The sequence below is a fragment of the Grampus griseus genome, assembly GCF_964374135.1.
Source record: "Grampus griseus genome assembly, chromosome: X".
NCBI lineage: Eukaryota > Metazoa > Chordata > Mammalia > Artiodactyla > Delphinidae > Grampus > Grampus griseus.
The window spans coordinates 2,096,230-2,121,830 of NC_138999.1; the positions used below are offsets into that span (position 1 = coordinate 2,096,230).

Here is a 25,601-nt window from a genome sequence, read left to right on the forward strand (position 1 = left end):
TTATCTTGCTTGGAGCACGTGCACCCACGGCAGCAGTGACGTCACACCCATCACGGGCGGGTCCCGCCAACATGCAGCGGGTGTTTACAAGCCGCAGGTGTACCAGGAGAATTCCAGGGAGTCTACAGGGGCCGTCAAGTAGCAGCGCCCATGGGTGTGAGTAGGCGCTACTCTGATCATATCATCGGTCAATCGTTGATATATTTATAACTCAACTTTACTTTTTTCTCTTTATTTTGTCTTCTCTTAATACCCTCCCCCGATCCTTCCTCATCCCTCCCCACCCCTCCCCTATAACTCAATTTGTAAAGTGTTTTGCCATCCATTCGAAACATTGTTTCGAATGGATGGCAAATCTCAATGATCAAAAATAACTGGCAAATCTAAATGATCAAAAATAATTCTCGTGCTGATTCCAAATCAACTCCTCGCATCAACACTGATGGGATCTGGAGCCTGGGAGAGAAATCCTAGACCATATTTCTTCATTTCTTTCTAGAGCAATAGACTTTTGAGTGCTGTATGCATTCCCCTTGTCACCTTACTGTCGGCCCATTCAGGACTCAGAAGTCTCCCTTTCGGATAATTTACGTCTAACTGGAGCCTCCTTTTCTTGCTAAAATCTTTTGAAACCTAGCTGGCGGGTCAAACACGACACAAGCTGCAGCCACACGAACCAAGAAGAACACCATCCTTGGTCCATACTGAACATCGCTGTTTAAGGTGAAACAAAACTAGATGCAGCCAGTGGCCCCAGGATCACAGCTGATCACTGTCATGAAAGAAGTTTTCCCTGAACTTAACAGGTTCCTTTAAAAATACGTAGCAAAACAAGAGAGAAAAGTGTAGTTCTCAACTAAACACAATTAAACCCCATTTGGGGATCAGAAGAGGTTGGAAGCACCTATCAACGTATCTGGGAAATACAGTAAAACGGCTAGAAATTAGGACTCACAACGGTGCCAATGGCTAAAAGCTGACACACAGAGCAAGGTCGTTGGAAAAATCGTTGGAAAACCTAAAGCGTTCTTATCTTTTAAAAAATTTAGCTTTTCCTCCCACTGACACAAAAATGCACACCCAAAGTTTAACAATGAAGCAATGCGACAGTTCTTGAAACAACGAGGGCGTAACTCAACATTCTAGCAGGAGAAAGGACTTTAAGAAAGAAAATAATTTAAGCAGGAGAGAAAAGATAAACTCTGCTAAAGCCATCAACGCTTGTGCCAACCGCAACACTAGCTGGGAGGAAGGACACCCTCCTTGTCAAATAACAAAACGGCTCTCGTATTAAATATGATAACAAACGCCTTTATTCGCTAATTGTAAGTGTCATTTATTTTAAATGATATAAAATAGGGCTGAGAATCGTTAAAAGGTGAAGTCTCATCCCAGCAGAGTCATGAAAACCTCTTCCCTTTTGGTGGAAAAAAGGACCGGTCAAGACGGCTTCAGCCCAGCACAGAGAATAACACAGGATGGTACCCCGCTCGGCAGATGCCATAACTGGGGTTTCTTAGATGCTTTAAAAACAAACACACCCGACGAGGAGGGAACGGTTTACTTACTTGACACTGAAGTCCAAATGCCTGGGGAAATCGATCTTGCCTGCAAGAATTTTTTGGTAAATGCCAAATGCATTGTCATCAAAAAACGGAGGAAACCTGTTAGAAACATAAACATCTATTTTTAGTGCCGAGCAAGTGTGGAAAACATCCCTGCTGGGTAAGGAGGACTCTTTCCGCCTGACCCGGGCAGAACAGAATTTATTTCACGGCCGCTCTTTCCTCGCATCCTGGAGTCCATGGATGGCTCGAGACCAGCTTCGAAGACATGGTTGCGAGAGGCCAAGCGTGAAGCACTGCAGCCCGAGGACAGAGGATGGGCCGGCAAAGAAAAGGCAATGACCGTGAGGCCATCTGACCAACTCTGAGGTCACTAGAGTGCCATTAAAAATGTCTCCCCAACTGGACCATGAGTGGACCTCTTTGTATCCCTCCTGCGTACGGGAGTGTGGAGCATACAGTAGGTGCTCAATAAGTGTACACAGGCCAAATGTAAGAGGAGAGGTTACACTGGATCCTATTTTTTTTGGCTCAAGTACTTCATAACTTTACAGAAGCCAATATGTAGATCTCCACGGTCGATGAATTCACCTCCATCCTACTTTGGGAGGTGAGTGACAGCAGGGCTGGTTTCCAGTTTGCGATTTTAGGCACAAAGATCTACACTAGGGGTTGGCCAATGATGGCCCACAGCCTCTTTTGGTCAATAAAGTTGTACTGGTACACGCATGCCATACACGTATGTATCCTCTGCAGCAGTGTTACCACAATTAAAGACTATAGTCTAGTTAGAGAAACTAACAGACCTATCCTTTCTAACATCTGGAAATAGAAAAACAACACAACGTGACATAAGCTAAAGAAGAAATATACTTCCAACTGTGCGGACCACGAAAAATCCAAGAAACTCTAGAAGTAAACCACTAAATGCATACCAGATAGCCACACGTCCCTGGGCATGAGGTATACTTCTGATACTTCCTCAGAGTGTTCAAGGCAAAGACCTACTCGAAAGCAAAACCTCTATTTAGTTTCTTTAGAAGGAGGTCTTCTAATTCAGTAGAATAAGCAGTGGAAATAAGAAGGGGAGGTTTCAAATGATGGTCTGATTGATGGCAAATCTCAATGATCACCAATAATTCTCGTGCTGATTCCAAATCAACTCCTCATGCCTTTTTAGAGAAACAGTGTATCACGGGTGGAATGGTGGCCTCCAGAGTTACACCCGTGTCCTCACCCCGACTACCTAAATGGGACCTTATACGGAAACAGAGTTTTTGCAGATGGGATGAAGTGAAGGGTCTGAGATGAGGTCCTCAGGGAGAAAATGTGTCATACATACCTACCCACGTGCGTGGAGAATGTGGCACGCAGTACTCTGGGGGAGCTGGCATTACACGACACTATCATGGGAAAGGCATGTTAGCAGTAGTTTAGCGAGCGGAAAAAACAATAATAAGGGAGAGCACTAACACATCTTGCCTGAAGGAAAAAGCACGGAGAGGGCGTATCGGAGAACTCGGCGTGTGCAAAGCGGCCAGAGAAAGTGCCCTCAAGGCTCTGCCTTTAATCCAACAGAATCCTTCCAATTCTTAATAAACGGGTGCTTGTCATACAGAAGTGGGCGTTATGTGCACCTTGCGTTGTCCATGGTGAGATGTAGTCAGAAGGACAAGCTGCCCATCCCCGTGAAGGCAGGCTCGAGACTTTCGTCTGAAAAATTCATGCCAATTTTGCCATTTTCTCCATCATCTATCTGGATTCTTTGTATAGATACCGTCGACCTACCTAAATCTCCCAGTAAAAAAAATGGATTGTCCAGAAACAGGCGCCATTGTTGTGACCTTGCGTTTCTCATCAGACCCCAGAGACCCGTTACAAAATGATGCTCCTGGGACGGCCCCAGTGGTCCAGTGCTTAAGAATCCATGCTTTGGACTTCCCTGGTGGCGCAGTGGTTAAGAATCCACCTGCCAATGCAGGGGACACGGGTTCGAGCCCTGGTCCGGGAAGATCCCTCATGCCGCGGAGCCACGAAGCCCGTGCGCCACAACTGCTGAGCCTGCGCTCTAGAGCCCGTGAGTCACAAGTACTGAGCCTGCAAACCTACAGGCCGTGCTCCCAACAAGAGAAGCCACCGCAACGAGAAGCCCGCGCACCACAACCAAGAGTAGCCCCCGCTAGCCGCAACTAGAGAAAGCCCGCGCACAGCAACGAAGACCCAACGCAGCCACAAATAAACAAACAAATACACAAATTTATCTCAAAAAAAAAAAAAAAAAAGACTCCGTGCTTTCACTGCAGGGGGCACGGGGGGTTTGATCCCCGGTCCGGGAAGTTCTGCATGCCACAGGATGTGGCCAGAAAACAAAAACAAAATGATGGTCCCACACTATGAGCCCATTGTAACAGGGAAAGTACCTTGGAAGGCAGGTACTTTGGAAATGGCTTCAAGGAAAAGAAGAGTTTCTGGAGAGAGAAGTGAGAGATGGCCTGCTATAGTATCGCCCTATTTTGACTTCTCCCTCCAAGGTCCTCGGCCTCATACGTTCCTATAAGACAAATACCTGAGATCCTCAGAAAAAGGGGCAAGAACAAAGTACTGGGCCAGGAAACACCCGGGCAGACTGGAGCGTGAGAGAGAGCCCCGGGGCACCCTATCTTTGGCATGGCAGCCGTGATTCTCAAAGTGGGGTCCCAGGGAACCCTCGGGTTCCTCGAGGCCTTTTCAGGAGATCTGTGACACCCTTTTTCTGACTATAAATCTGAATATGGCTGCATTTTCGTCACATACCTCAACCAAAACAACGAATCACACCAGACAGAGTGTGAGACAAGGGAAGGACGCAGTGGCCCGCAATGAAGCTGGACATAAAATAGTGAACATGTGTACAACGTCACTGTTTTCTCTAACTATTTTTAATACTAGGAAATAGTTATTGTTTTCATTAAAAATTTGATTTATGTTCATCATTAGTCTATCACCTTATGCTTTTACGTATAAACTTATATACTTATATATACAACCTCAGTTTAACTTCCAAATGTGGTAAACGTTGACAGATAGAACCTGCATCCGTGAGAGCTCTTCGGGGTCGATACTAACGTTTAGGGGCGTTTTCATAACTTTTAGGAAGGGAGTCACTTTTAGGACAGATGGTTACTGAAAACTTTTAGGGTCCTGCGGCTGAAATGTTTTGAGAACCACTGCACCGCAGCTAATGTTCTACATGGAGGCAACTCCAAATGCAGACTAGTTCCATCTTCCTGAAAAACAGGCATGCGACTGAAACTCTCCACATGGGTGGACATGAAAGGAACAGATGATGGAAGACATCAGGGCTGAGTTGGGCGCTCCTGGAAAAGCCCATGAATGGTCCACCTGTTTTCAATCCAACCGAAACATTTCTTACTCGATGAAAATAAAATCCCAGTTAGGACATGCTCTCATACCTAATCACGGGGCTGGTTGTACCCAGCAAATGTACTTCTTGTACTTCATGAAACATTTCACCCACCAATGAAAGCAATAAGCAAACAGACAAGGCAGAGTCTAGCCTGATCTTGCTAAAGGTGCCAAAACAGAAGATGGAAATCCAACAGGCACGCGGGAGACGGGAACTTGGAAGAAAAGGCCACCTCCGCCATCTGTATGAGAACTCCCTCCCACTGGCCACCAAAGGCGTCTGGGTTCAAGGGGGTGAGAAGAGCAGCTTGCACCATCCAGTGATCTCGTGGGCAACGAACACACGGAACCAGATGGTTTCAGATCCACTGAGCGCTCCAGAGAGAACAGAAAGGGGTGCTAGGGCGGAGCGTGGCTGGAAGCAGCGGAGGAGGGCTCTGAGGGCAGGTTACAGGTGAGCCTGAATCGTGAGGACTGGAAGCGAAGGGACCGGCCGGGGGGATGCCCTCAGGCGGCTGGCAGAGAGAGGGACAGCAGTGCCGCATCGGGGGCTGGAGGCGCAGCAGGAAGGCCCGCGATCCCAGGAGAGGGGCCAGGCCTCCGTCTAAGGTGGGCAGATCTTCTACAGACCGACTCAGAGCCTCCTATAACGAGGAGCTCCGGGTCTGTCCCCTCGAGGGCTGCTAGGGAGAAGGACGTGGCCTGGCGGGTGTCGGTGAGGGACCCCTTCGGTGGCTGCCAGGGGAACGTGCCACGGGCAGGGGCAGCTGGAGGAGACATGAGGACACTCGGGACGGGTCCAGGCGAGAGCAGAGGCTGGCCAGACTTCAGGGGCAGCCCCGGGGCAGCCAGGCGTGCGGTGTGGGCAAGGACGGGTGTCTCTGGAAATACCACCCAGACAAGCCTGACTCTAACTGAAATGTGGAAAACAAAAATATGCCGACTGTGAACTAACAGTTCCCTCTTATGAAACGCAAAGTTCAGCTTACGGGGTTCTGGGTTAGGAGAGGGTTTGAATTATTAACCTCCAATTATTCTAATAATAGGACCTAGTAATAGATTCTAATTACACTATTTTCTACTGAATTCCTAATATTCTCTGAGAATACTAGAACTACCGTATGGCTAACCTTCTACTGGAACAGAATATTTTCTATTTTCTAATATTCTAATATACTACATGCCAATAGTAATGAGAATATTATTTTAATATATTATATCCTAATAGTATCTTAGTTACTATTAAAATAGCATATTAAATTATTAGAATTCTAATAATTATGTTTATATAATAACCCTCATAATAATTCTAGTATTTCCTAATATTATATTCTAATTCTACCCTATCCTACTCTATTTTAATAATTTTCTATTATGGTCTATCCACACTGTGTTCTAACAGTGTATTATATTCCAACCTTGCCTCTCCTAATGATATTCCGCATTACTGTGTTCTGTACTATTAGAGTCCAACCGAACAATAAAGACAAAACAGAGGACACGTGGACCCCATTCTGCTCAACATGACTGGGCGCCGGGATTCAATTCTCCTCGGACAAGGCTGCCCTCTCGTGGTCAGCAATGCACAGGAGGGAAGGTATGTTGCTGGCTTGAGCGTCGAAGCTGATCAAGTACAGGTGCAGAAAGATGTACAGTTTCTATACCTTCTTGGTGGATCGACCGTACATGCCATTTATTTCAGCGTGCTGCTTTGATGAGGACTTCCTGGGCTAGGGTGCATATGAAGAAACTTGGGTCTATGTGATTTGCTAGAGGTGTCTGACTAAAGAGCAATGGAAAACTGAAAAGATTTGATAGATTGATAGATATTGATCTATGATTGATAGATGTTGATCTATGATTGACAGATATTGATCTATGATTGATAGATGTTGATCTATGATTGACAGATATTGATCTATGATTGACAGATATTGATCTATGATTGATAGAAAGGCAGATAGCTAAAAATTAATAGATATACAGTTAGAGATAGATATAAATAGACGATAGGTAGATAAAAATAAATAGAGAGTTAGAGATCGATACAGGTAGATGATAGAATAGGTAGATGACAGATGATAGATACATAGAATAGATGACATACAGATGATAGATAGCAGATATACAGTTAGAGATAAATAGGTACAGATAGTAAGACAGACAAATAGGTAGACAGATGATGGATAAAAATGATAAACTAGATGATAGGTAAATATGATGATAAACAGGTGACAAGAGTGGGCAGATAGGTACATTATGTAAATAGATACCAGAGCTGACAACAGATACAACAGAGAAGATATACAAAGACGACAGATAGATACAGATGACAGATACACAGACGGTAACTAGATATAAACGACAGACAGATCATAGGTAGACGATGAAGAGATGGACGACTGATAGATGAATACGGACAGGTTTGCAGAGATTGCCCCCTGGTTGCTCACACACTCAATGCAGGAGAAGGCCTCTTTCCATCTTTCTTTCCAACTGAAAGCTGTGGACCAGCCCTGCAGGGAATCACACAGGCATGGAACAGGCTCCGGGTTTTATTAAAACCAGAGCAAACTCAGTGTCTGCAAAACTTACCAGCAAAAAGCACAGCCGCCAATGAAGGCAGGACACAGGGAAGGGGCGGGAGTGTGGACGGAAGGCTGCACGTCAGACAGAAGAGCCTCGCGTTCACAGGACGGGGAAGAATCCCCAGGTCCACAGTTTCTACGAGGGGGATGCCTGCTTTCTGTGTCCACCCTGCACGTCTCACGCAGAAGCCACACACTTCACTATTTAATCATGCCGACCCCTTGAGAAACAGTCCGGCTCTCGGCTATCTGGACGAGGGGCAGCGTGACTCCTAACCTCCCCCGAGGCACGTTTGGGATTCCAGGGAAGAACACCCTCTTTCCCTTCCGGCACACTCTCCGTTCATAACGTCCTCAGTTGCGTGATCCGACACGTACGTTACCCAGCTCCGGGAATCACTCCAGAGCGTCCGTGCGGGAGATGAACAGCATTTTCTTGGGAGACAGGGACACTTACAGACAGGACAGAAGACCTCGACAGCCGTGCCCTGCTGGTCCTTCAAGCCTCCGCTTTTGCTCTTTGGAAATCAAGCCGGACAGTCCGTTCATATCACCGTCACCAGCAGCGGGAAACTGCCGTGCGACCCGACCCCGAGAAGCTGCCCCCGACCCCCGGTGCCCCATCCTGGGGGCGGGCTGGGCACCCCAGGGCCAGCGAGGGGGGCAGGGACTCGCCGCAGACTTCTCCACGGAAACCCGACTCACCCCGAGAGCATCTCGAATATGAGGATGCCGAGCGCCCACCAGTCCACGGCTCTCCCGTGGCCCTTGCTCTGGATGACTTCGGGGGCCAGGTACTCGGGGGTCCCGCAAAGGGTCCACGTCCTGTGGGCAGAGAAAGGGGTCCACAAAACTCAGCTGTGCTTGGCCAGTGCATGCGTCTCAGAAGCACTGAAGGTTAGTCACTGAATTGATCAACAAGATGCCTTAAACCCTCGCCCGGTAGATAAAGACAGTAACCTCGGCTTCCCTGACGTTTGTCCTTTATAGCAAACACTCTGTAACCAAGAAAGAATCTGAGTAACGGCCCTGTTATCACGGCTGTGTCTTCTTCTTGGTGCTTACCTTTGCTGCTCAGAAGCAAAACCCCCCGTCCCTGTTTTCCCATAAAATGATGGAAAAAAGGATTCAAGGATTGACTCAAGGGAACGACCCTCAGAAACCCAGACGTCTGCTTTATGAATAAATGAGCTGGTTCTGTGCCCCCAGAGGAAACACCAAGCGACAGCTAAGTGCCTTTTCCACCTGCTCTGCAAAAGGCCTGAAGTGTTTTTGTGGGTTCGCGGTCATTTTAGTATCCGTGGTGGCTTTTGGAAATCCTCAGGTTAAGGGGCTCTGGGATGTTTGGGGTTTAAATGGGGCGGACAGCTTGGGAAAGGATTTTCTCCCCAGGAGTTGAGACTTCCAAAATATTTAGCTTTTAGCGCCACCTAGAGGACAGCTGGCTGAAAGCAAGAGATTCCAACCAGCCAAGCCGGACCCAGCGCAGAAAGCGGAGATTTCTGATCGCGTGGGTGGTTGTTTTTTATTTGGGTCGTCCCTTCCTTGTGCTCCCACAACAGATGGGAGAAGCAGTCTTCTTCTCCTTTTAAGAGAATTCTATTTATACTTTAAAAAGCCCCAATGTTTAATTAAAACTTATAATTTGTAACATTTCTGCTGAAATATCTAAATTTTTATGCCCTATGGAAAATAAAGAATGATTTTCCTAATTTTCTCTTTATTTGTATATCTCAGTATGGAGGATTTTGCTAACAAAAATTCACCCGTGAAAAGATAAAAACAATACAAACTTCCAGCTGAAAGATTAGGTCCTGGGGTTGTAACATATGTCGTGGTGACTATATAGTTAATAATACTGTATTGTACATTTGGAAGTTGCTAAGAGAATAGATGTTAAAAGTTCTCATCAAGAGTAAAAAATTGTAGGGCTTCCCTGGTGGCGCAGTGGTTGAGAGTCTGCCTGCTGATGCAGGGGACGTGGGTTCGTGCCCCGGTCCGGGAAGATCCCACATGCCACGGAGCGGCTGGGCCCGTGAGCCATGGCTGCTGAGCCTGCGCGTCCGGAGCCTGTGCTCTGCAACGGGAGAGGCCACAGCAGTGAGAGGCCCGCGTACCGCAAAAAAACCCCCAAAAAAACAAAACAAAACCCTGTGTCCAAAGCATAGGAAAATAACACGCTATGGTCATGTTCACGTTTTATATGACAGATCAGCGATAGTGATTAATATCCAAATAGGGAAACCACGGACTTCCCTGGCGGCCCAGTGGTTCTTTGCCTTCCTATGCAGGGGGTGCAGGTTCCATCCCCGGTCGGGGAGCTAAGATTCCACAGGCCTGGTGGCCAAAAAAACCAAAACATAAACCGGAAGCAATATTGTAACAAATTCAATGAAGACTTCAAAAAGGGTCCACATCAAAAAAATCTTAAAAAAAAAAAAAAGGGCAACCAAAGGAGATGCCGGGGAAAACACTGCTGTGACACATGAGCTATGAGCTCCATCGGCGCCTTCAGCCAAAGTCTGAACGGTGACTTTCTCTTCCCCAAAGTGCAACTGACACAGCTAGGCTGTTAAACCACTAAGAAGATCTGGAAACCGTCTGGTTCCAGCCCACGTTCTTACGTTGGGTAAACGTCCAAGGCAATCAATGTCATCTGCCTGTTTTGTGTTTTTGGTGTGTGTTTGTCATCATGATATACGCTAGATCCCCAGAACATATTTATCATATAACTGGAAGTTTGTACCTTCACCCATTTCCCCTTCCGCTCATCCCCTGCCCCTGGCAACCACCATTCTACCCTCTGGTTCTATGAGTTCAGCTGTTTTTTTAAAAAATTAAAGTACAGTTGATTCACAATGTTGTGTTTGTTTCAGGTGTACAGCAAAGTGATCCAATTTAACACATTTTTTTTCAGATTCTTTTCCATTATGGTTTATCATAGGATATTGGATATAGTTCCCTGTGCTCTACAGTAGGTCCTTGTTGGTTATCTATACAGTAGTGTGTATCTGTTAATCCCAAACTCCTAATTTATCCCTCCCCCACCCTTTCCCCTTTGGTAATCATAAGTTTGTTTTCTAAGTCTGTGAGTTCGTTTCTGTTTTGTAAATAAGATCATTTGTATTATTTATTTAGATTCCACATATAACTGATATCATATGACATCTGTCTTTCTCTGTCTTACTTTGCTTAGTACGATAATCTCTAGGTCCACTCATGTTGCTGCAAATGGCATTACTTCATTCTTTTTCATGGCTGAGTAATATTCCATTGTATACATGTACCACATCTTCTTTACCCATTCATCTGTCAATGGACACTGAGGTTGCTTCCATGTCTTGGCTACTGTAAACAGTGCTGCTAGTAACACAGGGGCACATGTATCTTCTCAAATTAGAGTTTTCGTCTTTTCTGGATATATGCCCAGGAGTGGGATCTCCAATTCAGCTTTTTTAGATTCCACACGTTAAGTGAGATGCCACAGTATGCGTCCTTCTGTGGCTGACTTATCTCACTTTAACGCCCCCAAGGTCCAACCATGTTGTCCCAAATGGCAAGATTTCCTTCTTTTTAATGGCCGAATAATATTCCATTTTATACACATCTCCTAGCTTCTTTATCTACAAGCCAAGAAACACGTGAGGCTACCAAAAGCTAGGAGAGGGGCACAGAACAGATGGTTTTCTAGAGCCTTTGCAAGGAACATTGCCCTGGCAACACCTTGATTTCCTACACTGGCCCCCAGAACTGTGAGGCTGTAACATTGTTGGGTTAAGCCCCTTCGTTTGTGGTACTTTGTTATGACGGTCTCAGAAGCCAAACACCCACCCCTTGTGGGCCATATCACATCAGCCCTCACCCAGTTCACCTCTGCTTCTAAAGCACCTGGGGTTTTCACACTCCACACTGGGTATTATAACTTGTGCTACGTGACGGGCTACAAGCTAAATGATGGCCAGGGAAACAAAACATTTGGAAACACAGCTTTGGAGGTCCAGAAAATTGTCATAATGATGTCCACGTTTATCTCTTTAAAGAGGCTGACCACCCAGTTGCCCCCTCAGGCTTGGAGAGATGACATCATGTCACGTAGACAAGGAGCTACAGCTCAGAAAGGGGATGCGATGGGGTTTCCATGAGGAAGAACTTCAGGTTCTCCTTGTGACTTTGCCCTGGGCTCGGCGAGAGGAAAGAGTCGAAAGTGCAGAGGCGACCACTTCACCCCATGCAGATGGCGACCATCAAAAAAACAGAGAACAAGTGGTGACGGGATGTGGAGAGAAGGGAGCCCCCCTGCACTGTAGGTGGGAATGTAAAATGGTGCGGCCACTGTGGAGGGGCCTCAAAAAACTAAAAATAGAATCACCGTTACGATCCAGCAATCCCACTCCTGGGCATATACCCACGGGACATGAAAGCAGGGTCTTGAAGAGATATCTGCACACGTGTGTTCATTACAGCACTGTTCACAACAGCCAAAAGGGAGAAGCAACCCCAGTGTCCCTCATGGATGAATAAACAAAAAGGAATATATCCAGACTATGGAGTATTATTCGGCCTTGAAAAGGAAGGGGACTCTGACACCTGCTACAACGTGGAAGAACCCTGAAGACATTATGCTCAGTGAAAAGGAAAACTACCTAATGATTCCACTTACATGAGGCCCCTAGAGGAGTCATATTCATAGAGACAGAAAGTAGATGGTGGGTCCAGGGGCTGAGGGTGAGGCAGTAGGGGAGCTGGCATGTTTTAACGGGGACAGAGTTTCAGTTCTGCAAGAAGAAAAGAGTTCTGGAGACGGATGGTGGGGATGGCTGTACCACGTACTGAATGTAATTCATACGCTGAATTTTACGCTTAAAATTGGTTAAGGTGGTATCTTGGATGCTATCTATATTTTGCCACAATTAAAATTTTATAAAGTGCAGAGACAGAAGAGGCTAAGAAAGGAGGGTGTCCCCGTGGGCGGGAGATCCAGGAACAGGTGTCTGATACCCAGAGTCAAGGTAAGGTAGCCTCGGCAGAAGCTGGACCAAGGGCGGGTTTGGAAAGGATCCGGGACCAGTAAGTCCAGACAGAGCTGTGTGGGACCCACGTCCAGCTGGCACGCTTCTGCCAACGAGCATGTCTCTGGGGCAGCCACTTAAAAACTCTGGGCTGCAGCCCAGGTCCAGACCACGTGTGCCCGGGTTGCCTAGTGTTGCCGTTGTGTCTGGCACCTGTCTGTAGACAGGGAGAAAGGAACGGCATCTTAGGAGGGAGAAAATACCCTTTGCAAAGAACTCCTCCAACAAGAGATGCAATGATGAAGCACTGATAGAAGAAACCCCTATCTTGCAGGTTTCATGTAAAGAAAGTAACAGTGTCTGCTCACTGATACGTCTGTCCACTCTCTCTGTTTCTCTGCCCATCATCGAGCTCACGCTGACCCTGCTGTGTAAGCAGTGCATCTGGTCCGAGCCCTCCACAGGTCCACTGGAGTGTTGGGGGTCTTGGGCGGGAGTGTTCAGCTCTCTCCAGGAACCCACCCAAAGGTGCTCTTGGGTCCCTGCTTCCCTTCTCCATGACACCTCTCCATTCCCAATCTCTGATTCTTTTTTCACATGACAGACTCTTTCCCATTTCCCTAGGACCCCCTGTGATACAAAGTACCATTCCACTTTCAAATCCTATGGAAGGAATGGAAGGTCACGTTACGTTGGTGCAGATAGAAATTGTATGGTCTGGTAACCAGCCAGGAATTTGGGTGCAGAAGGTGGCCGTAAGTTCAAGGAAGGAAAGGAGATGGGAGACGTGGGTTCTTCCCACACGGAGTCGAGCGGGAAGGGGCTCACACTACCTGCTGGGCTTTTTCAAGTGGCAACCCGTCAGGGTGCACAGAACCACCTGGCGGTCCAGCTGGGAGTTTCTTGTCCCCAAGATTTAAGCTTAGGAGCATCTTTCTTCCCGCCACACCCAGCTGAGTCAACTCAAAGTCAACCCTCGTCGCTCTGGCTCATGAAATTCATTAATTCTGCTGAGAGATCCAGGTACTGGCCCGTGAATGCTGTATTCCCAGGTGGGGCACATCCACGGTGGCCTGAATCTAGCTGGAAGCCTGGCGCTTAGCTGATGTCCTCACCAGGTGCAGGTGGGTGCAGATAATTGTATCTGTGTTAGGTGCGGTGTCTCCGCTTACATGTGGAAAGGTGAGTCTCTCCCTGGCTTCATCCTGGGGTATGGGGCACAGGTGGAAGGCTGTATGACTTTCTAGTTTCTCAGTAAACTCAGGTAGCCTGACCCCCTCATTCAAGGAAAAGCTTTCTCCAAAAAGCCCCCAGGCTTCTTGGATGTAGAGAGGCATAAACTGCTAGAAAGAGCTTCAGACTGCAGTGAACGTCCTTAAAGCCCTAGATTTCAAACAGTACTGCAGTTCCCTAAAAAGTTAAAGAGAACTTCCGTAAGTCCCAGAAACCTCAGTCCTTGGTTAAGGCCCCCAAAGAACTGAAAGCAGGGACTCTAACAGACATGTGTACACCCAGGTGCATAGCAGATGATTACTGTGCAAGGTGGAAGCAGTCTTCTCCTTTTAAGAGAATTCTCTTTACACTTAAAAAAGCTTCCTGCAAAAAGCCCCCATGCTTCTCGGACGTAGAGAGTCACAAATTGCTAGAAAGAGCTCCAGACTGCAGTAAATGTGTTACGACAAGACAGACAGTGGGGGATGTTACTGGGAGAGTGTGCCGGTCCAGGCTGTGAATTATCGATGCCCCTGATCTTATCGTTTCTGCTCACTGGCTCTTGAAGAGAGGGCCAAGTGACACCCGCCGTTCTCAGTTTTCTCACTGTTATCAGGTCCACCACAACTGGGGGTGGGAGACCGTTATCCAAGTATGCTCTGTGAAACAGACGTCCAATTGCTCATGTGTTCCGACTCCCCCACTGCCTTCCATGGCATCCCCACTGAGTTGAATTGTGTTCCCCCCCAAAAGTCCTAGACTCCGGTACCTGTGAATGTATTTGGAAATAGGGTCTTGCAGATGTAATCAGGTTAAGACTGGGACTAATCCAATGACTCGTGTACTTAAAAGAAGAGGAAGAGAGAGAGATCTCTCTACTGTATTAGAAGGAGGCCATCTACAAGCCAGGAAGAGGCCTCACCGGGAACCAACTCAGCCAGCATCCTGACCATGGACTTCCAGAACTGGGAGAAATACATTTCTCATAAGGTCACCAATCCTATGGGATTAGGACCCCACTGTCATGACCTCATTTGACCTTAATTACTTCTTAACAACATGATCTCCAAATACAGCCACACAGTGGGGGTTAGAGCTTCAAGACATGAATTTTGGAGGAATACAAGTTCAGTCCAGAGCAATGAAGGTGATGGTGATGGTGGTGATGGAGGTGATAATTATGGAGATGATGGTGGTGATGATGATGATGGAGATGGTGGTGATGATGATGATAGTGGTGATGATGGTGATGATGATAATGGTGATAATGAGGGTGATAATGAGGGTGATGATGACGGTGGTGATGGTGATGAAGGTGATATCTATGGGATGATGATGGTGATGACAGTGGTGGCGATGGTGGTGGTGACGATGACGTGAGGGTGGGCATGATAAAGTCAGAAGCACCTACAGTCTACTCAATGCTTACTACATGAGAGGAACCGTTCTTAGGAAATACTTTGCATCGAGCAGACCCATCCATTGTTACCAATCACCCTGCAGGGTAGGAACAATTCTCATTACACAGACGAGCAAAACCAAGGCACACGGGGTGACGACAACATACAACGTACTCAATCTCTCCAGCTGGAGAGCGGCAGACACAGGGGTCCAGCAGAGGCAAGTGGTCCCCATATCCACTCTTCATTCCTAACTGCCCCTCTGAGGTGCTTCCGTGAACAGAGGCTCTTGGTAAGGGAAACAAATTTAACCCGGAAGCCGTAAGGTACTACCACTTGGCAATTGTGGGGATACACGCAAACTGCCTTACCTCTCAGGGCCTCAGATTTCTCAGCTGTAAAATGATGACGGTTGGCCAAACTTATCACCGAGTGCATTTGTGAAACACTTTATTGGTTGTTTGTTTGAATCAGGGCTTCCAAATAAAATGATTAAAAAAACCCCAAAAAACTAGCAGGTGGACTATATACCACACGTTACCAATAGGGGGCAGCACCAATGCCATAAACCAATTTTTAAAACTATATAAAGTCCTCACACTCTTCTACGTAAAACCATCCCATTTTATTCTCAGCCATGAAATAGATGAAATTCTATAGGGGAAAATCAGATTGCATTTAACAGCAGCCTAGAACGAAACTGGGTCATTTGTAGAGACATGGATGGACCTAGAGACTCATACAGAGTGAAGAAAGTCAGGAAAACAAACATCGTATATTAATGCATATATGTGGAACCTAGAAAAATGGTACAGATGAACTTACCTGCAAAGCAGAAATAGAGACACAGACGTAGAGAACAAATGTATGGATACCAAGGGGGAAGGAGGGGTGGTGGGATGAATTGGGAGATTGGGATGGACATATATACACTATTGATACTATGTATAAAATAGATAACTGGGCTTCCCTGGTGGCACAGTGGTTGAGAGTCCACCTGCCGACGCAGGGGACACGGGTTCGTGCCCCAGTCCGGGAGGATCCCACGTGCCGCGGAGCGGCTGGGCCCGTGAGCCATGGTCGCTGAGCCTGCGCGTCCAGAGCCTGTGCTCCGCAATGGGAGAGGCCACAGCAGTGAGAGGCCTGTGTACCACAAAAAATAAAAATAAAAAAAGAAAGACAAGCTGTAATATGAGTTGGTGACGGTGTGGAGAAAAGGGAAAGCACGTCCACTGTTGGTGGGAATGTAAACTGGTGCAGCCACTATGGAGAACAGGATGGAGGGTCCTCAAAAAACTAAAAATAGAGCTACCATGTGATCCAGCAATCCCACTCCTGGGTATATATCTGGAGAAAACTCTAATTCGAAAAGATACATGCACTCCAATGTTCATTGCAGCACTATTTACAATAGCCAAGACATGGAAGCAACCTAAGTGTCCATCGACAGAGGAATGGATAAAGATGTGGTGTGTATATATATATACATATATATATATACACATATATACACAATGGAATATTACACAGCCATCAAAATGAATGAAATCATGCCATCTGCAGCACCGTGCATGGACCTGGAGATTGTCATACTGAGTGAAGTGAGTCAGACAGAGAGAGACAAATACCATACGATGTCACTTCTGTGTGGAATCTAAAGAAAAAGGACGTCACAGCGCAGAGGACGCAGAGCACGCTGCCAGAGGCAGGGGGCGGGAAGATGGGAAAACGGGGGAAACGCTCACGTACTTGTCCACCAGTTTCTTGGCGAACCCGAAGTCAGTGAGCTTGATGTGACCGTCTCTATCCAGCAGGATGTTCTCCGGCTTGAGGTCCCTGTAGACGATCTCCTTGGAGTGCAGGTACTCAATGGCACAGACGATCTCCGCGGCGTAGAAGAGCCCGGTGGAGCTGGGGAAGCGGCCCTGGTTGCGCAGGTAGCTGAAGAGCTCACCACCCGGCACGAACTCCATCAGCATGTACAGGAAGCGGGCATCGTGCCCCGTCCAGAACCTGCGGGGCCAGAGCGGGAGTGAGGGCTGCGCCTCGGAGGGACAGGAAGGGACAGGGACGGACGGATGCTGGGATGGCGCTTAGACGGAGGTCGTGTTCCATGAACAGGTCACGTTAAGATATATCTCTCGGTAAGACATGATCATACGAAGTGAAGTGAGTCAGACAGAGAAAGACAAATACCATATGATGTCACTTCTATGTGGAATCTAAAATGAGACACAAATGAACTTATCTACACAACAGAAACAGACTCACAGACACAGAGAACAGACTGGTGGTTGCCAAGGCGGAGGGGGTGGGGGAGGGAAGGACTGGGAGCTTGGGGTTAGCAGACGCCAACTATTATATAGAGAATGGATAAACAACAAGGTCCTACTGTAGAGCACAGGGAACTGTATTCACTCTCCTGCGATAAACCATATGGAAAAGAATATGATAAAGAATGCATATATACGTATAAGGGAATAACTCTGCTGTGCAGCAGAAATTAACACGACATTGCAAATCAACTATACTTCATTTAAATCTTTAAATCTCTAGGTCCATGTTAGGATACTCATATACATGGACAGATGCAAGACGTGTGTGGACAGATGTTAAGATTTGGTAGAGGGCTTCCCTGGTGGCGCAGTGGTTGGGAGTCCACCTGCCGATGCAGGGGACACGGGTTCGTGCCCCGGTCTGGGAAGATCCCACGTGCCGTGGAGCGGCTGGGCCCGTGAGCCATGGCCGCTGAGCCTGTGCGCCCGGAGCCTGTGCTCCGCAACGGGAGAGGCCACAACAGTGAGAGGCCCGCGTACTGCAAAAAAAACAAAACAAAACAAAAAAAACGATTTGGTAGAGATCGATGTTAAGATATGTCTATAGGTATTAGAACAGAAAAACCAACACATAAGCAGATGATTATTTTGTAAGAAAAGATACATCCCTAGGTAGATGTTAAGATACTCATACAGATGGACCGATGCCCACATTTGTGTGTGCGGCGATGCTAAGATTTGGTAGAGAGCGATGTTATTGGTACAGATACATGTTAAGACATGGCATAGACAGATGTCACGTTATGTGTATAAATACACGTTAAGATCGATCTCTAGGTGGATGTTAAGATACTCGTATAGGTGAACAGATGTTGAGATATGTGTGTGGACACATGTTAAGGTTTGGCAGAGATCCATGTTATGGGTACAGGTACCCATTCGATGTGCTAAGATGTGGCACAGATGATGTTAACGTTACGTGTACAGACACACGTTTGGACACGTATAGGCAGACGTTAAGATTCAGGTGCACGCAGATGTTAGGATACAGGGAGACACAATGCTAAGGGATGGCTATCCTGTCGACGTGCAAAGGTCTCAGAATGGCCAAGAGTAAATACCAACTTCTGACGATAAACTGGTGAAAGGCTTGTTATGGGCTGAACTGTGTCCCCAACCCCCAAATTCATATGTTAAGTCCTCACCCCAGGACCTCAGGAGGTGATTCGATTAGGAAATACGGTCTTTAAAGAGGGGATGAAGGTAAATGAGGTCACTAGGGTGGGCCCTGATCCCATAGAACAGGTGGCCCTATAAGAAGAGGAGATCAGGACACAGACACACACAGAGGGACGACCCTGGGAGGACACAGGGAGGAGACGGCCGTCTCCACAGTCTCAAAGGGCACCCACAAGGCCGACATCCTGACCTCAGACTTGCAACCTCCCCAAACATGCACCAATAACTCTGCTGCTACAGCCGTGCCATCTGGGGCGCTTGTCTCACAGCCTGAGCAGACTCACACGGGGTGGGCACACCTCAGGGATTACACCTGGTTCAGTGGCCCCAGGGTCGTCATCAAGACTGCAAATTTCCAGTCCATTCATGATGGCCTCCCAGACACCTGCTGGGAAAGGTGGCCATTAACAAAACCCCAAAGCAAGAGACTTCTAAGCAACGACGGGTAGGAGATGTCCCCAGAGAGTCAGAAGAGACGCGTCACCTTTAGAAAGGCGCTGACTGGCTCTGTTCACGGGAGCAAAGGCAGCAGCGAGAAACTGAGGAGAAGAGAAGAATCTAGATGCGAGAAGAGACAGAGTCCTGAATGAATTTTAGAGGTCACGGCAAAGAGGAAAAGCAACAGCTACATCCTGGGGAGATAAGCACTGATGGAGAGGAAAGTTTGCCTGTAAAGGAGATGTACCTACGTATGGCTGATTCACTTCGTGATACAGCAGAAACTCATACACCATTGTAAAGCAACTGTACTCCAATAAAGATGTTAAAAAAAAAAAAAAAAGATGTAGAAAAAAAGAGAAACGCTCTTTGGAAGTAAGGGCTCTGTTTCTGAGCGGATTAGGACACAGACGTGTGACTCACGCACAAGCATATAAAGGTCCCCCCGCAGGATCGGGACACACAGACGACGATGTGAAGCAACGCGAGGCTACTGTGCCAGCGGTGCCTGATCCCCGAACCCCCGGGCCGGGCATCTTCTCTGCTCAGGACACTGTGCTCCCCTCCAAGGCTGGTCCCAAAGAGCTGCGTCCCTCTGGGCTTCCATGAAAACAAAGGATGCTCGGAGGAGCCGGCGTCCTTGGGTGAGGATGCGCAGGGCACCATGCACCAGATGGTCCTGGCTGCTGGGAGGGGCTGTTCCAATAAAATAAAGAAAAAAACAGGCACGCCTCGTTTCAGTGTGTTTTGCACACACCGCATTTGTAACAAATGGAAGGTCTGTCACAACCCTGTTTTGCAAGCAACTCTACGGGCACCATGTTTGCCACAGCATTCGCTCACTTTGTGTGTCTGGGTCCCCTTTTGGTAATTCTCGCGATAAGGTCCCCTTTTGGTAATTCTCGCGATACTTCAAACCTTTTCGTTATTGTGGCGACCTGTGATTTGGGGTGTTTCTATTGCAAAAAAGCAAGTCACGGAAGGCTCCGAGGTTGGTGAGCAATTTTAACCAATAAAGTGTTTTTCACTGTGGCACCCACACTGCTTTTCTTTAGACACAATGGTACTGCACACTTAACAGACTACAGTCCAGCGTAAACGTAACTTTCAGATGCGCTGGGAAACCAAAAGCTTCGTGTGACTCGCTTTACGGCGATATTTACTTTACTGTGGTGCTGTGGAACGGAACCCACCGTTATCTCTGAGATCTGCCTGTAATCAACCGTATCGATATATACACAAAGCACTGGAGGAGATAGTTTGCAATGACCCAAAAACTAGCTGGAAGGAAAATCACGAAGCAATAACCGAGTGTGGCAGTGGTCAGGAAGGTGTAAGTTTATGCAATAAACAAAAAGATGGGGGACCTCCTGGGCGGTCCAGTGGTCAGGACTTGGTGCTTTCACTGCCGAGGGCACGGATTCAATTCCTGGTTGGGGAACTAAGATCCCCGTAAGCCTTGCGGTGCGTGCGGTCAAATTTGAAAAAAAAAAAAAAAAAAAAAAAGATGGGCTGCAGAGAGGAAAAACGCCCCCCGTTGTGGATGTGAAAAACTTTTCTATGCCCAAGCGAAGCCTTTTAAAAAGAAAAAAGGACAACATACTCTTCTGATGTTCAAATGAATGGCTTTTTTGTTAAGCACTATGGTTTTTATGTCTTTGCACAATATGGGCCACGCGTTACGAAAGGGTTTCTCTACATGCGCGTTTCCACGTGCAGACTCTTTGCACGACGGGTGCGGTTGGGGGATGACGGCTACCCTCCGATAGGGTTGCCATACATGCCATTCTTTCTCGGTGTTCCCCGTTGATTTCTGTCTCTCAGAGTGAGAGACGGCCCGGGGTCCTGTCTGTAAGAAGCACAGTGGCAGCCCCGTCTAGGCGTTGCTTTTCCCCCAGTTCCTGATAGCCGTGCATCTCTGGCCTGTTCCCCTTCTCACATCTGACAGTTCAAAGGCTCGAGATTTGCAGTGTTGAAACTTGAGGGAACACAGGACGCAGGAAGAGTGCTTTGGGGTTGTGGGTTGTGGCTATTGCTACTGGAGTGGAACACAACTTTGCTCCCCCCCGCAAAGTATCTCTTGGCATGCGGATTATTTCGACTTGAAAACAATCAAAGACTCAAAAGAGAAACTTTGACCTTCTCGCTAATAGCCTAAAAGAATTTAGACGGAGGAGCTGTTCCTGGGACCCCTATCCTCACCAGAGATGTCTGCCCGTGATATGGGCCACCCGTGGTGGGGAAACAGCAGGGCCTGGAGATCAGGGTCCACTCCGTGTCCCATTGTCTCTGCAGGCTCAGCAAACACTTGTCTACCAACTTTTTCTTTTCCGTCTCCATGTCGACGGCCTTCCTCCCCTTTGAAGTCCCAAGCCACTACCCCAACAGGCTCTTTTGTCTTTAGCTGAAGATGATAGCATTTAAGATGAGGGTTTGGACCATGTCTGTGAGTGACTCCGTTTTCCTGGGTCTCTCCCGTGTGTCCAGGGGATTCAACTTTCGTGTGACTTTCTCCTGTTCATCTGTCTCACGTCCATTTCATTCTCAGACCAGCCAGAAGAGCCTGGAAGGATAAGGAAAATGTCTTCCTCCCCGACATGGCTTTCTGGAGAAATCGTCTGAGCAGACGCCCATCCTCCTTCCATCATTTAAAATCGAGATGAGTCGTTATCTTTGGGCCGCCCGCCCTCCTTCTCCGATCCACATACCTACGTGTATGGCAAGGATGTTCCGTGCCGTGACGCTTGCATAGAAGCGCACGGTACCCCAAACGCATGACAGCCTCGCTGTGTTTTGCGGGCGAGCTTAGAACCCAGCAAGGGCTTTGCGGTTCTGACGGGGAGATGTGTTCTAGGGCAGGGGTCCCCAACCCCCAGGCCACGGTACTGGTCCGCGTCCAGTTAGGAACCGGGTCGCACAGCAGGCGATGAGCCGCCGTTCCGCCCCGCCCCCCCACCGCTCTCATTACCACCTGAAGCCCACCATAGACACACACCTTCCGTGGAAAAACTGTCTTCCACAAAACCGGCCCCCGGGGCCAAAAAGCTTCGGGACCACTGTTGTAGGATCCTGACACCTGACTGGTGAACTTGTACACCGAACCTCTACGTAAACTGGTGACTTGCTGAATTTCTCTGGGGCAGGGCGGATGGCCAATCTAGTTAGCACTCATCTGGGAAGGCCTGGTATTCTGGGATTTTGGGGCCGAACTGAGCCCTTAAGAAGACGTGAAACAGTCAATAATATCTAAGCAAGGGCACGACCATTTTCTACAGCTGTGAATTGGGTTGAAAAGGTAGGAGAAATATATATAAGCCTATCTCTCTGCTGCTCCAATGCACGCACGCACGCACACACACACACACACGCACCTGGAGGGCATCAGTGAGCTGCTAGGCAACTCACTCTTTGCGTAACTTCTGTAACTGCTCCCACAGACCCACTACCAGGCTAAGAAGCTGCCCTGACGTATTCCCAGCTCCGGCAAACAATGGATCACAAGGTTCCAAGGCAAACTCATCTCAAGTCTCAGGAGCATCAGATAATGAACAACGTGGGGAGGTGAGGACAGAACCCAGATGGGGTTAGGAGCGAGGAATGAGACGACTTTCAGGGTTGAGCAAGTAGGTGGAGTGCGTCAGTCCCCAAAAATAGCGTGGCTGGACACCAGGTGATTCGGGAAGGAGGCCGGGGTCACAGTCTCTCTTTCCGTCCCCTGGGCTCCAGGGGAACTGCAGTTTCATCCACGGGTAGGTCGACCGACACAGGAAGCAACTGAGGGTGAAGTGTCTGTTATCCGGCTCCCAATTCCTCACACGTCAAGCCCTTCTCGGATACCAGCTGGGTGTCCTAGAATTCAACTCAGTTCTGGTACTATGCACCCAGAGGTACCATCAGACCCCATGGGGTAAGGGCTCAGTCCCACAAGACCCCAACGGCAAGTCCAGGGGGCCACCTGTGCTTCTGACCGACCGGCTGCAGGTGGAAGGTTGCCACGACCTCTCCTTGGGTTTCATCTGCTAGAACGGCTCACAGAAGTCAGGAACGTTTACGCGCTAGATCGCCTGTTTATTATAAGAGGAGCTAACTCAGGAACAGCCAGATGGGACCAATGCAGAGGGTGAGATTTGGGGAGGGGGCAGGCTGCACTCTCCCCAAATCTCTACATGTTCACCGACACGGAAGCTCTCTGAACCCTACCTTCTTGGGGTTTTATAGAGGCTTCATTACGTAGGTCTGATGAACTCACTGGCCACTGGGAAGTGAACTCAACCTCCAGCCCCCCTCCGCTTCCCAAGGTCAGGGTGGGACTGACAGTTCCAACCCTCTAAGGGTTGGTTCCCCTATAACCAGCCCCCAGCCACAGGTGACCCGGGGGCTTTCCAAGACACCTTTATGGCTCTCGACACTTAGGAAATTGCAAGGGTTTTAGGAACTCTGTGCCAGGAACTGAGAAGAAGACCAAATAAATATTTCCTAGGGTAAATCACCGTATCACAATCTCAAATGTCACAAACAAGGGATCGAGTGGGGAGAACTATACCGACCGACCAAGCTGGATGAAGATGTTCGTTCCACAAATATCTAATGAAATCAAACAAACCTTCAACCAACCGCCATACCTACGAAAGCCACCGTATATTAAGCGGATAAGTCATTTTTGCCTTTGTAGATCACACGCAGAAGTGATCCGTCATCAGCTTGCTTAAGAAGCAATACTTTTCAAATAAAGGCCCCCATAACGAATAGAACTTACGGCTATAAAACAAACAAAAGTCCTGAGGGCCCTGACGCCACTTTCCTCCTCCAAATCACGAAAATCAGATACATTATCGAAAGGAAGAAAACAAATTCCTCCGATACATCTTTGCTTCAAAGCTCCACCAGTTAAGAGGTTTCTTGTATGGAAAGAAGTTGTAAAAAGTTGGGTATTATTAACGATCGGAAGTAAACGAATATTCAAACAGTTCCTGACATCACGACTCCAAGAACAGTTACAGTCATCGCTTGGTGCTTGTGGCTGACAGGAGGCAGTCCACGTGACCACAGAGGAATTCAACTCTTGAGTTTAGAGAATCAGAAGCGGGATGAACTGCAGGAGCTAATCTGTTCATCCCGTCATTCTCATCAACTGCAGGACCGAGTCTATAAAAAAAATAGAAGTTCGAGGGCCAAAAGCAAGGTTTATCACGTCGCTACGAGAAAAGCACGCATGTAGTGGATCTAAAAGGCGTGGGACCCACGGTTAGCATCACCAAGCAGCATCTCCAGTAACTCATGATCGCCCGTCTTTATTGACCTCACCACCCACTGGTTTTCTCTGTTTAGTGGATACATCTGGACAAGGACCCACTTCGGGGACTTCCCTGGTGGTCCAGTGGTTGAGACTTCGCCTTCCAGTGCAGGGGGTGAGGGTTCGAGCCCTGGTCGGGGAAACTAAGATCCCACATGCCTCACAGCCGAAACACCAAAACACATAAAGCAGAAGCAATATTGTCACAAACTCAATAACGACTTAAAAAATGGTCCACATCAAAAAAAAAAAAAAAGAAATCTTAAAAAAAACCCAACAAAGGACTCACTTCAAACCTGGCAATGTCCTATCTTGGACACACTGGAAAGGGCATCTCCCGTTTGGCCTGTCATGAGCCTTGTGGGAAGCAGGGGAACCAGCTCTAAACACCGAACACAGAAGGGGGTGTGTGTCCCAGCAAGATGGGAAGGGTTGCCCAGGTGTATCTGTGGTCGAAGGAGGCTGGGGACAGACATACAGGGAAGTTGGAAACTGAGGCACCAGTCAAACCCTAGAGCTGTGGATGCACCGTAGGGAGTCTGCATTTTGTTGACGGCAGGAAGGAAAGTCATTGACGGGACTGGAAAACAAAGGATGACAGTTGGGTTTTCATGTCAGAAAGAAGCCCCCGTCTCCAATCAAGAGTGGATAAGCCCTGGGGAGGTGACTGAGAAGAAAGAGAGGGGACCCAGATGAACAAAGGTGGACGGACTTTGGAGATGTGACTTACAAGAGGAAAGGGCAGGTCTGGAAAAGATGAAAACTCTAACTTGAAAAGATCCATGCACCCCTGTGTGCACAGCAGCAGTAGTCACTACAGCCAAGACATGGAAGCAACAGAAGTGTCCATCGGCAGAGGACTGGAAAAAGAAGACGTGGTACGTGTACATACAGTGGAATACCACTGAGCCATGAAAAAGAATGAAACAATGCCGCCTGCAGCGGCATGGATGGACCTGGAGATGATCATGCTACGTGGGGTCAGTCAGACAGAGAAAGACAAACGTTATACAGTATCACTCATATGTGAAATCTAAAAAGTAACAGAAATGCATCTACGTACAAAACAGAAACAGACTCACAGACCTAGAGATTATCATACTGAGTGAAGTAAGCCAGAAAGAGAAAGACAAATGCCATATGATGTCACTTAGATGTGGAATCTAAAATATGATA

The 25,601-nt window shown here is 47.7% G+C and overlaps 1 protein-coding gene across 1 annotated transcript in view; it reads right to left on the reverse strand.

The window, feature by feature from the left end:
* The window catches only part of LOC309839702 (cAMP-dependent protein kinase catalytic subunit PRKX), a gene marked incomplete at its 5' end in the record, with an annotated part of 80,327 nt that overhangs the window by 14,076 nt on the left and 40,650 nt on the right, over positions 1-25,601 (reverse strand). The window contains 3 exons of the mRNA XM_082681595.1: positions 1,569-1,664; positions 8,264-8,383; positions 16,929-17,192. Coding sequence (XP_082537721.1) covers positions 1,569-1,664; positions 8,264-8,383; positions 16,929-17,192 — 480 coding nt within the window. The remainder of the gene's footprint in view (positions 1-1,568; positions 1,665-8,263; positions 8,384-16,928; positions 17,193-25,601) is intronic.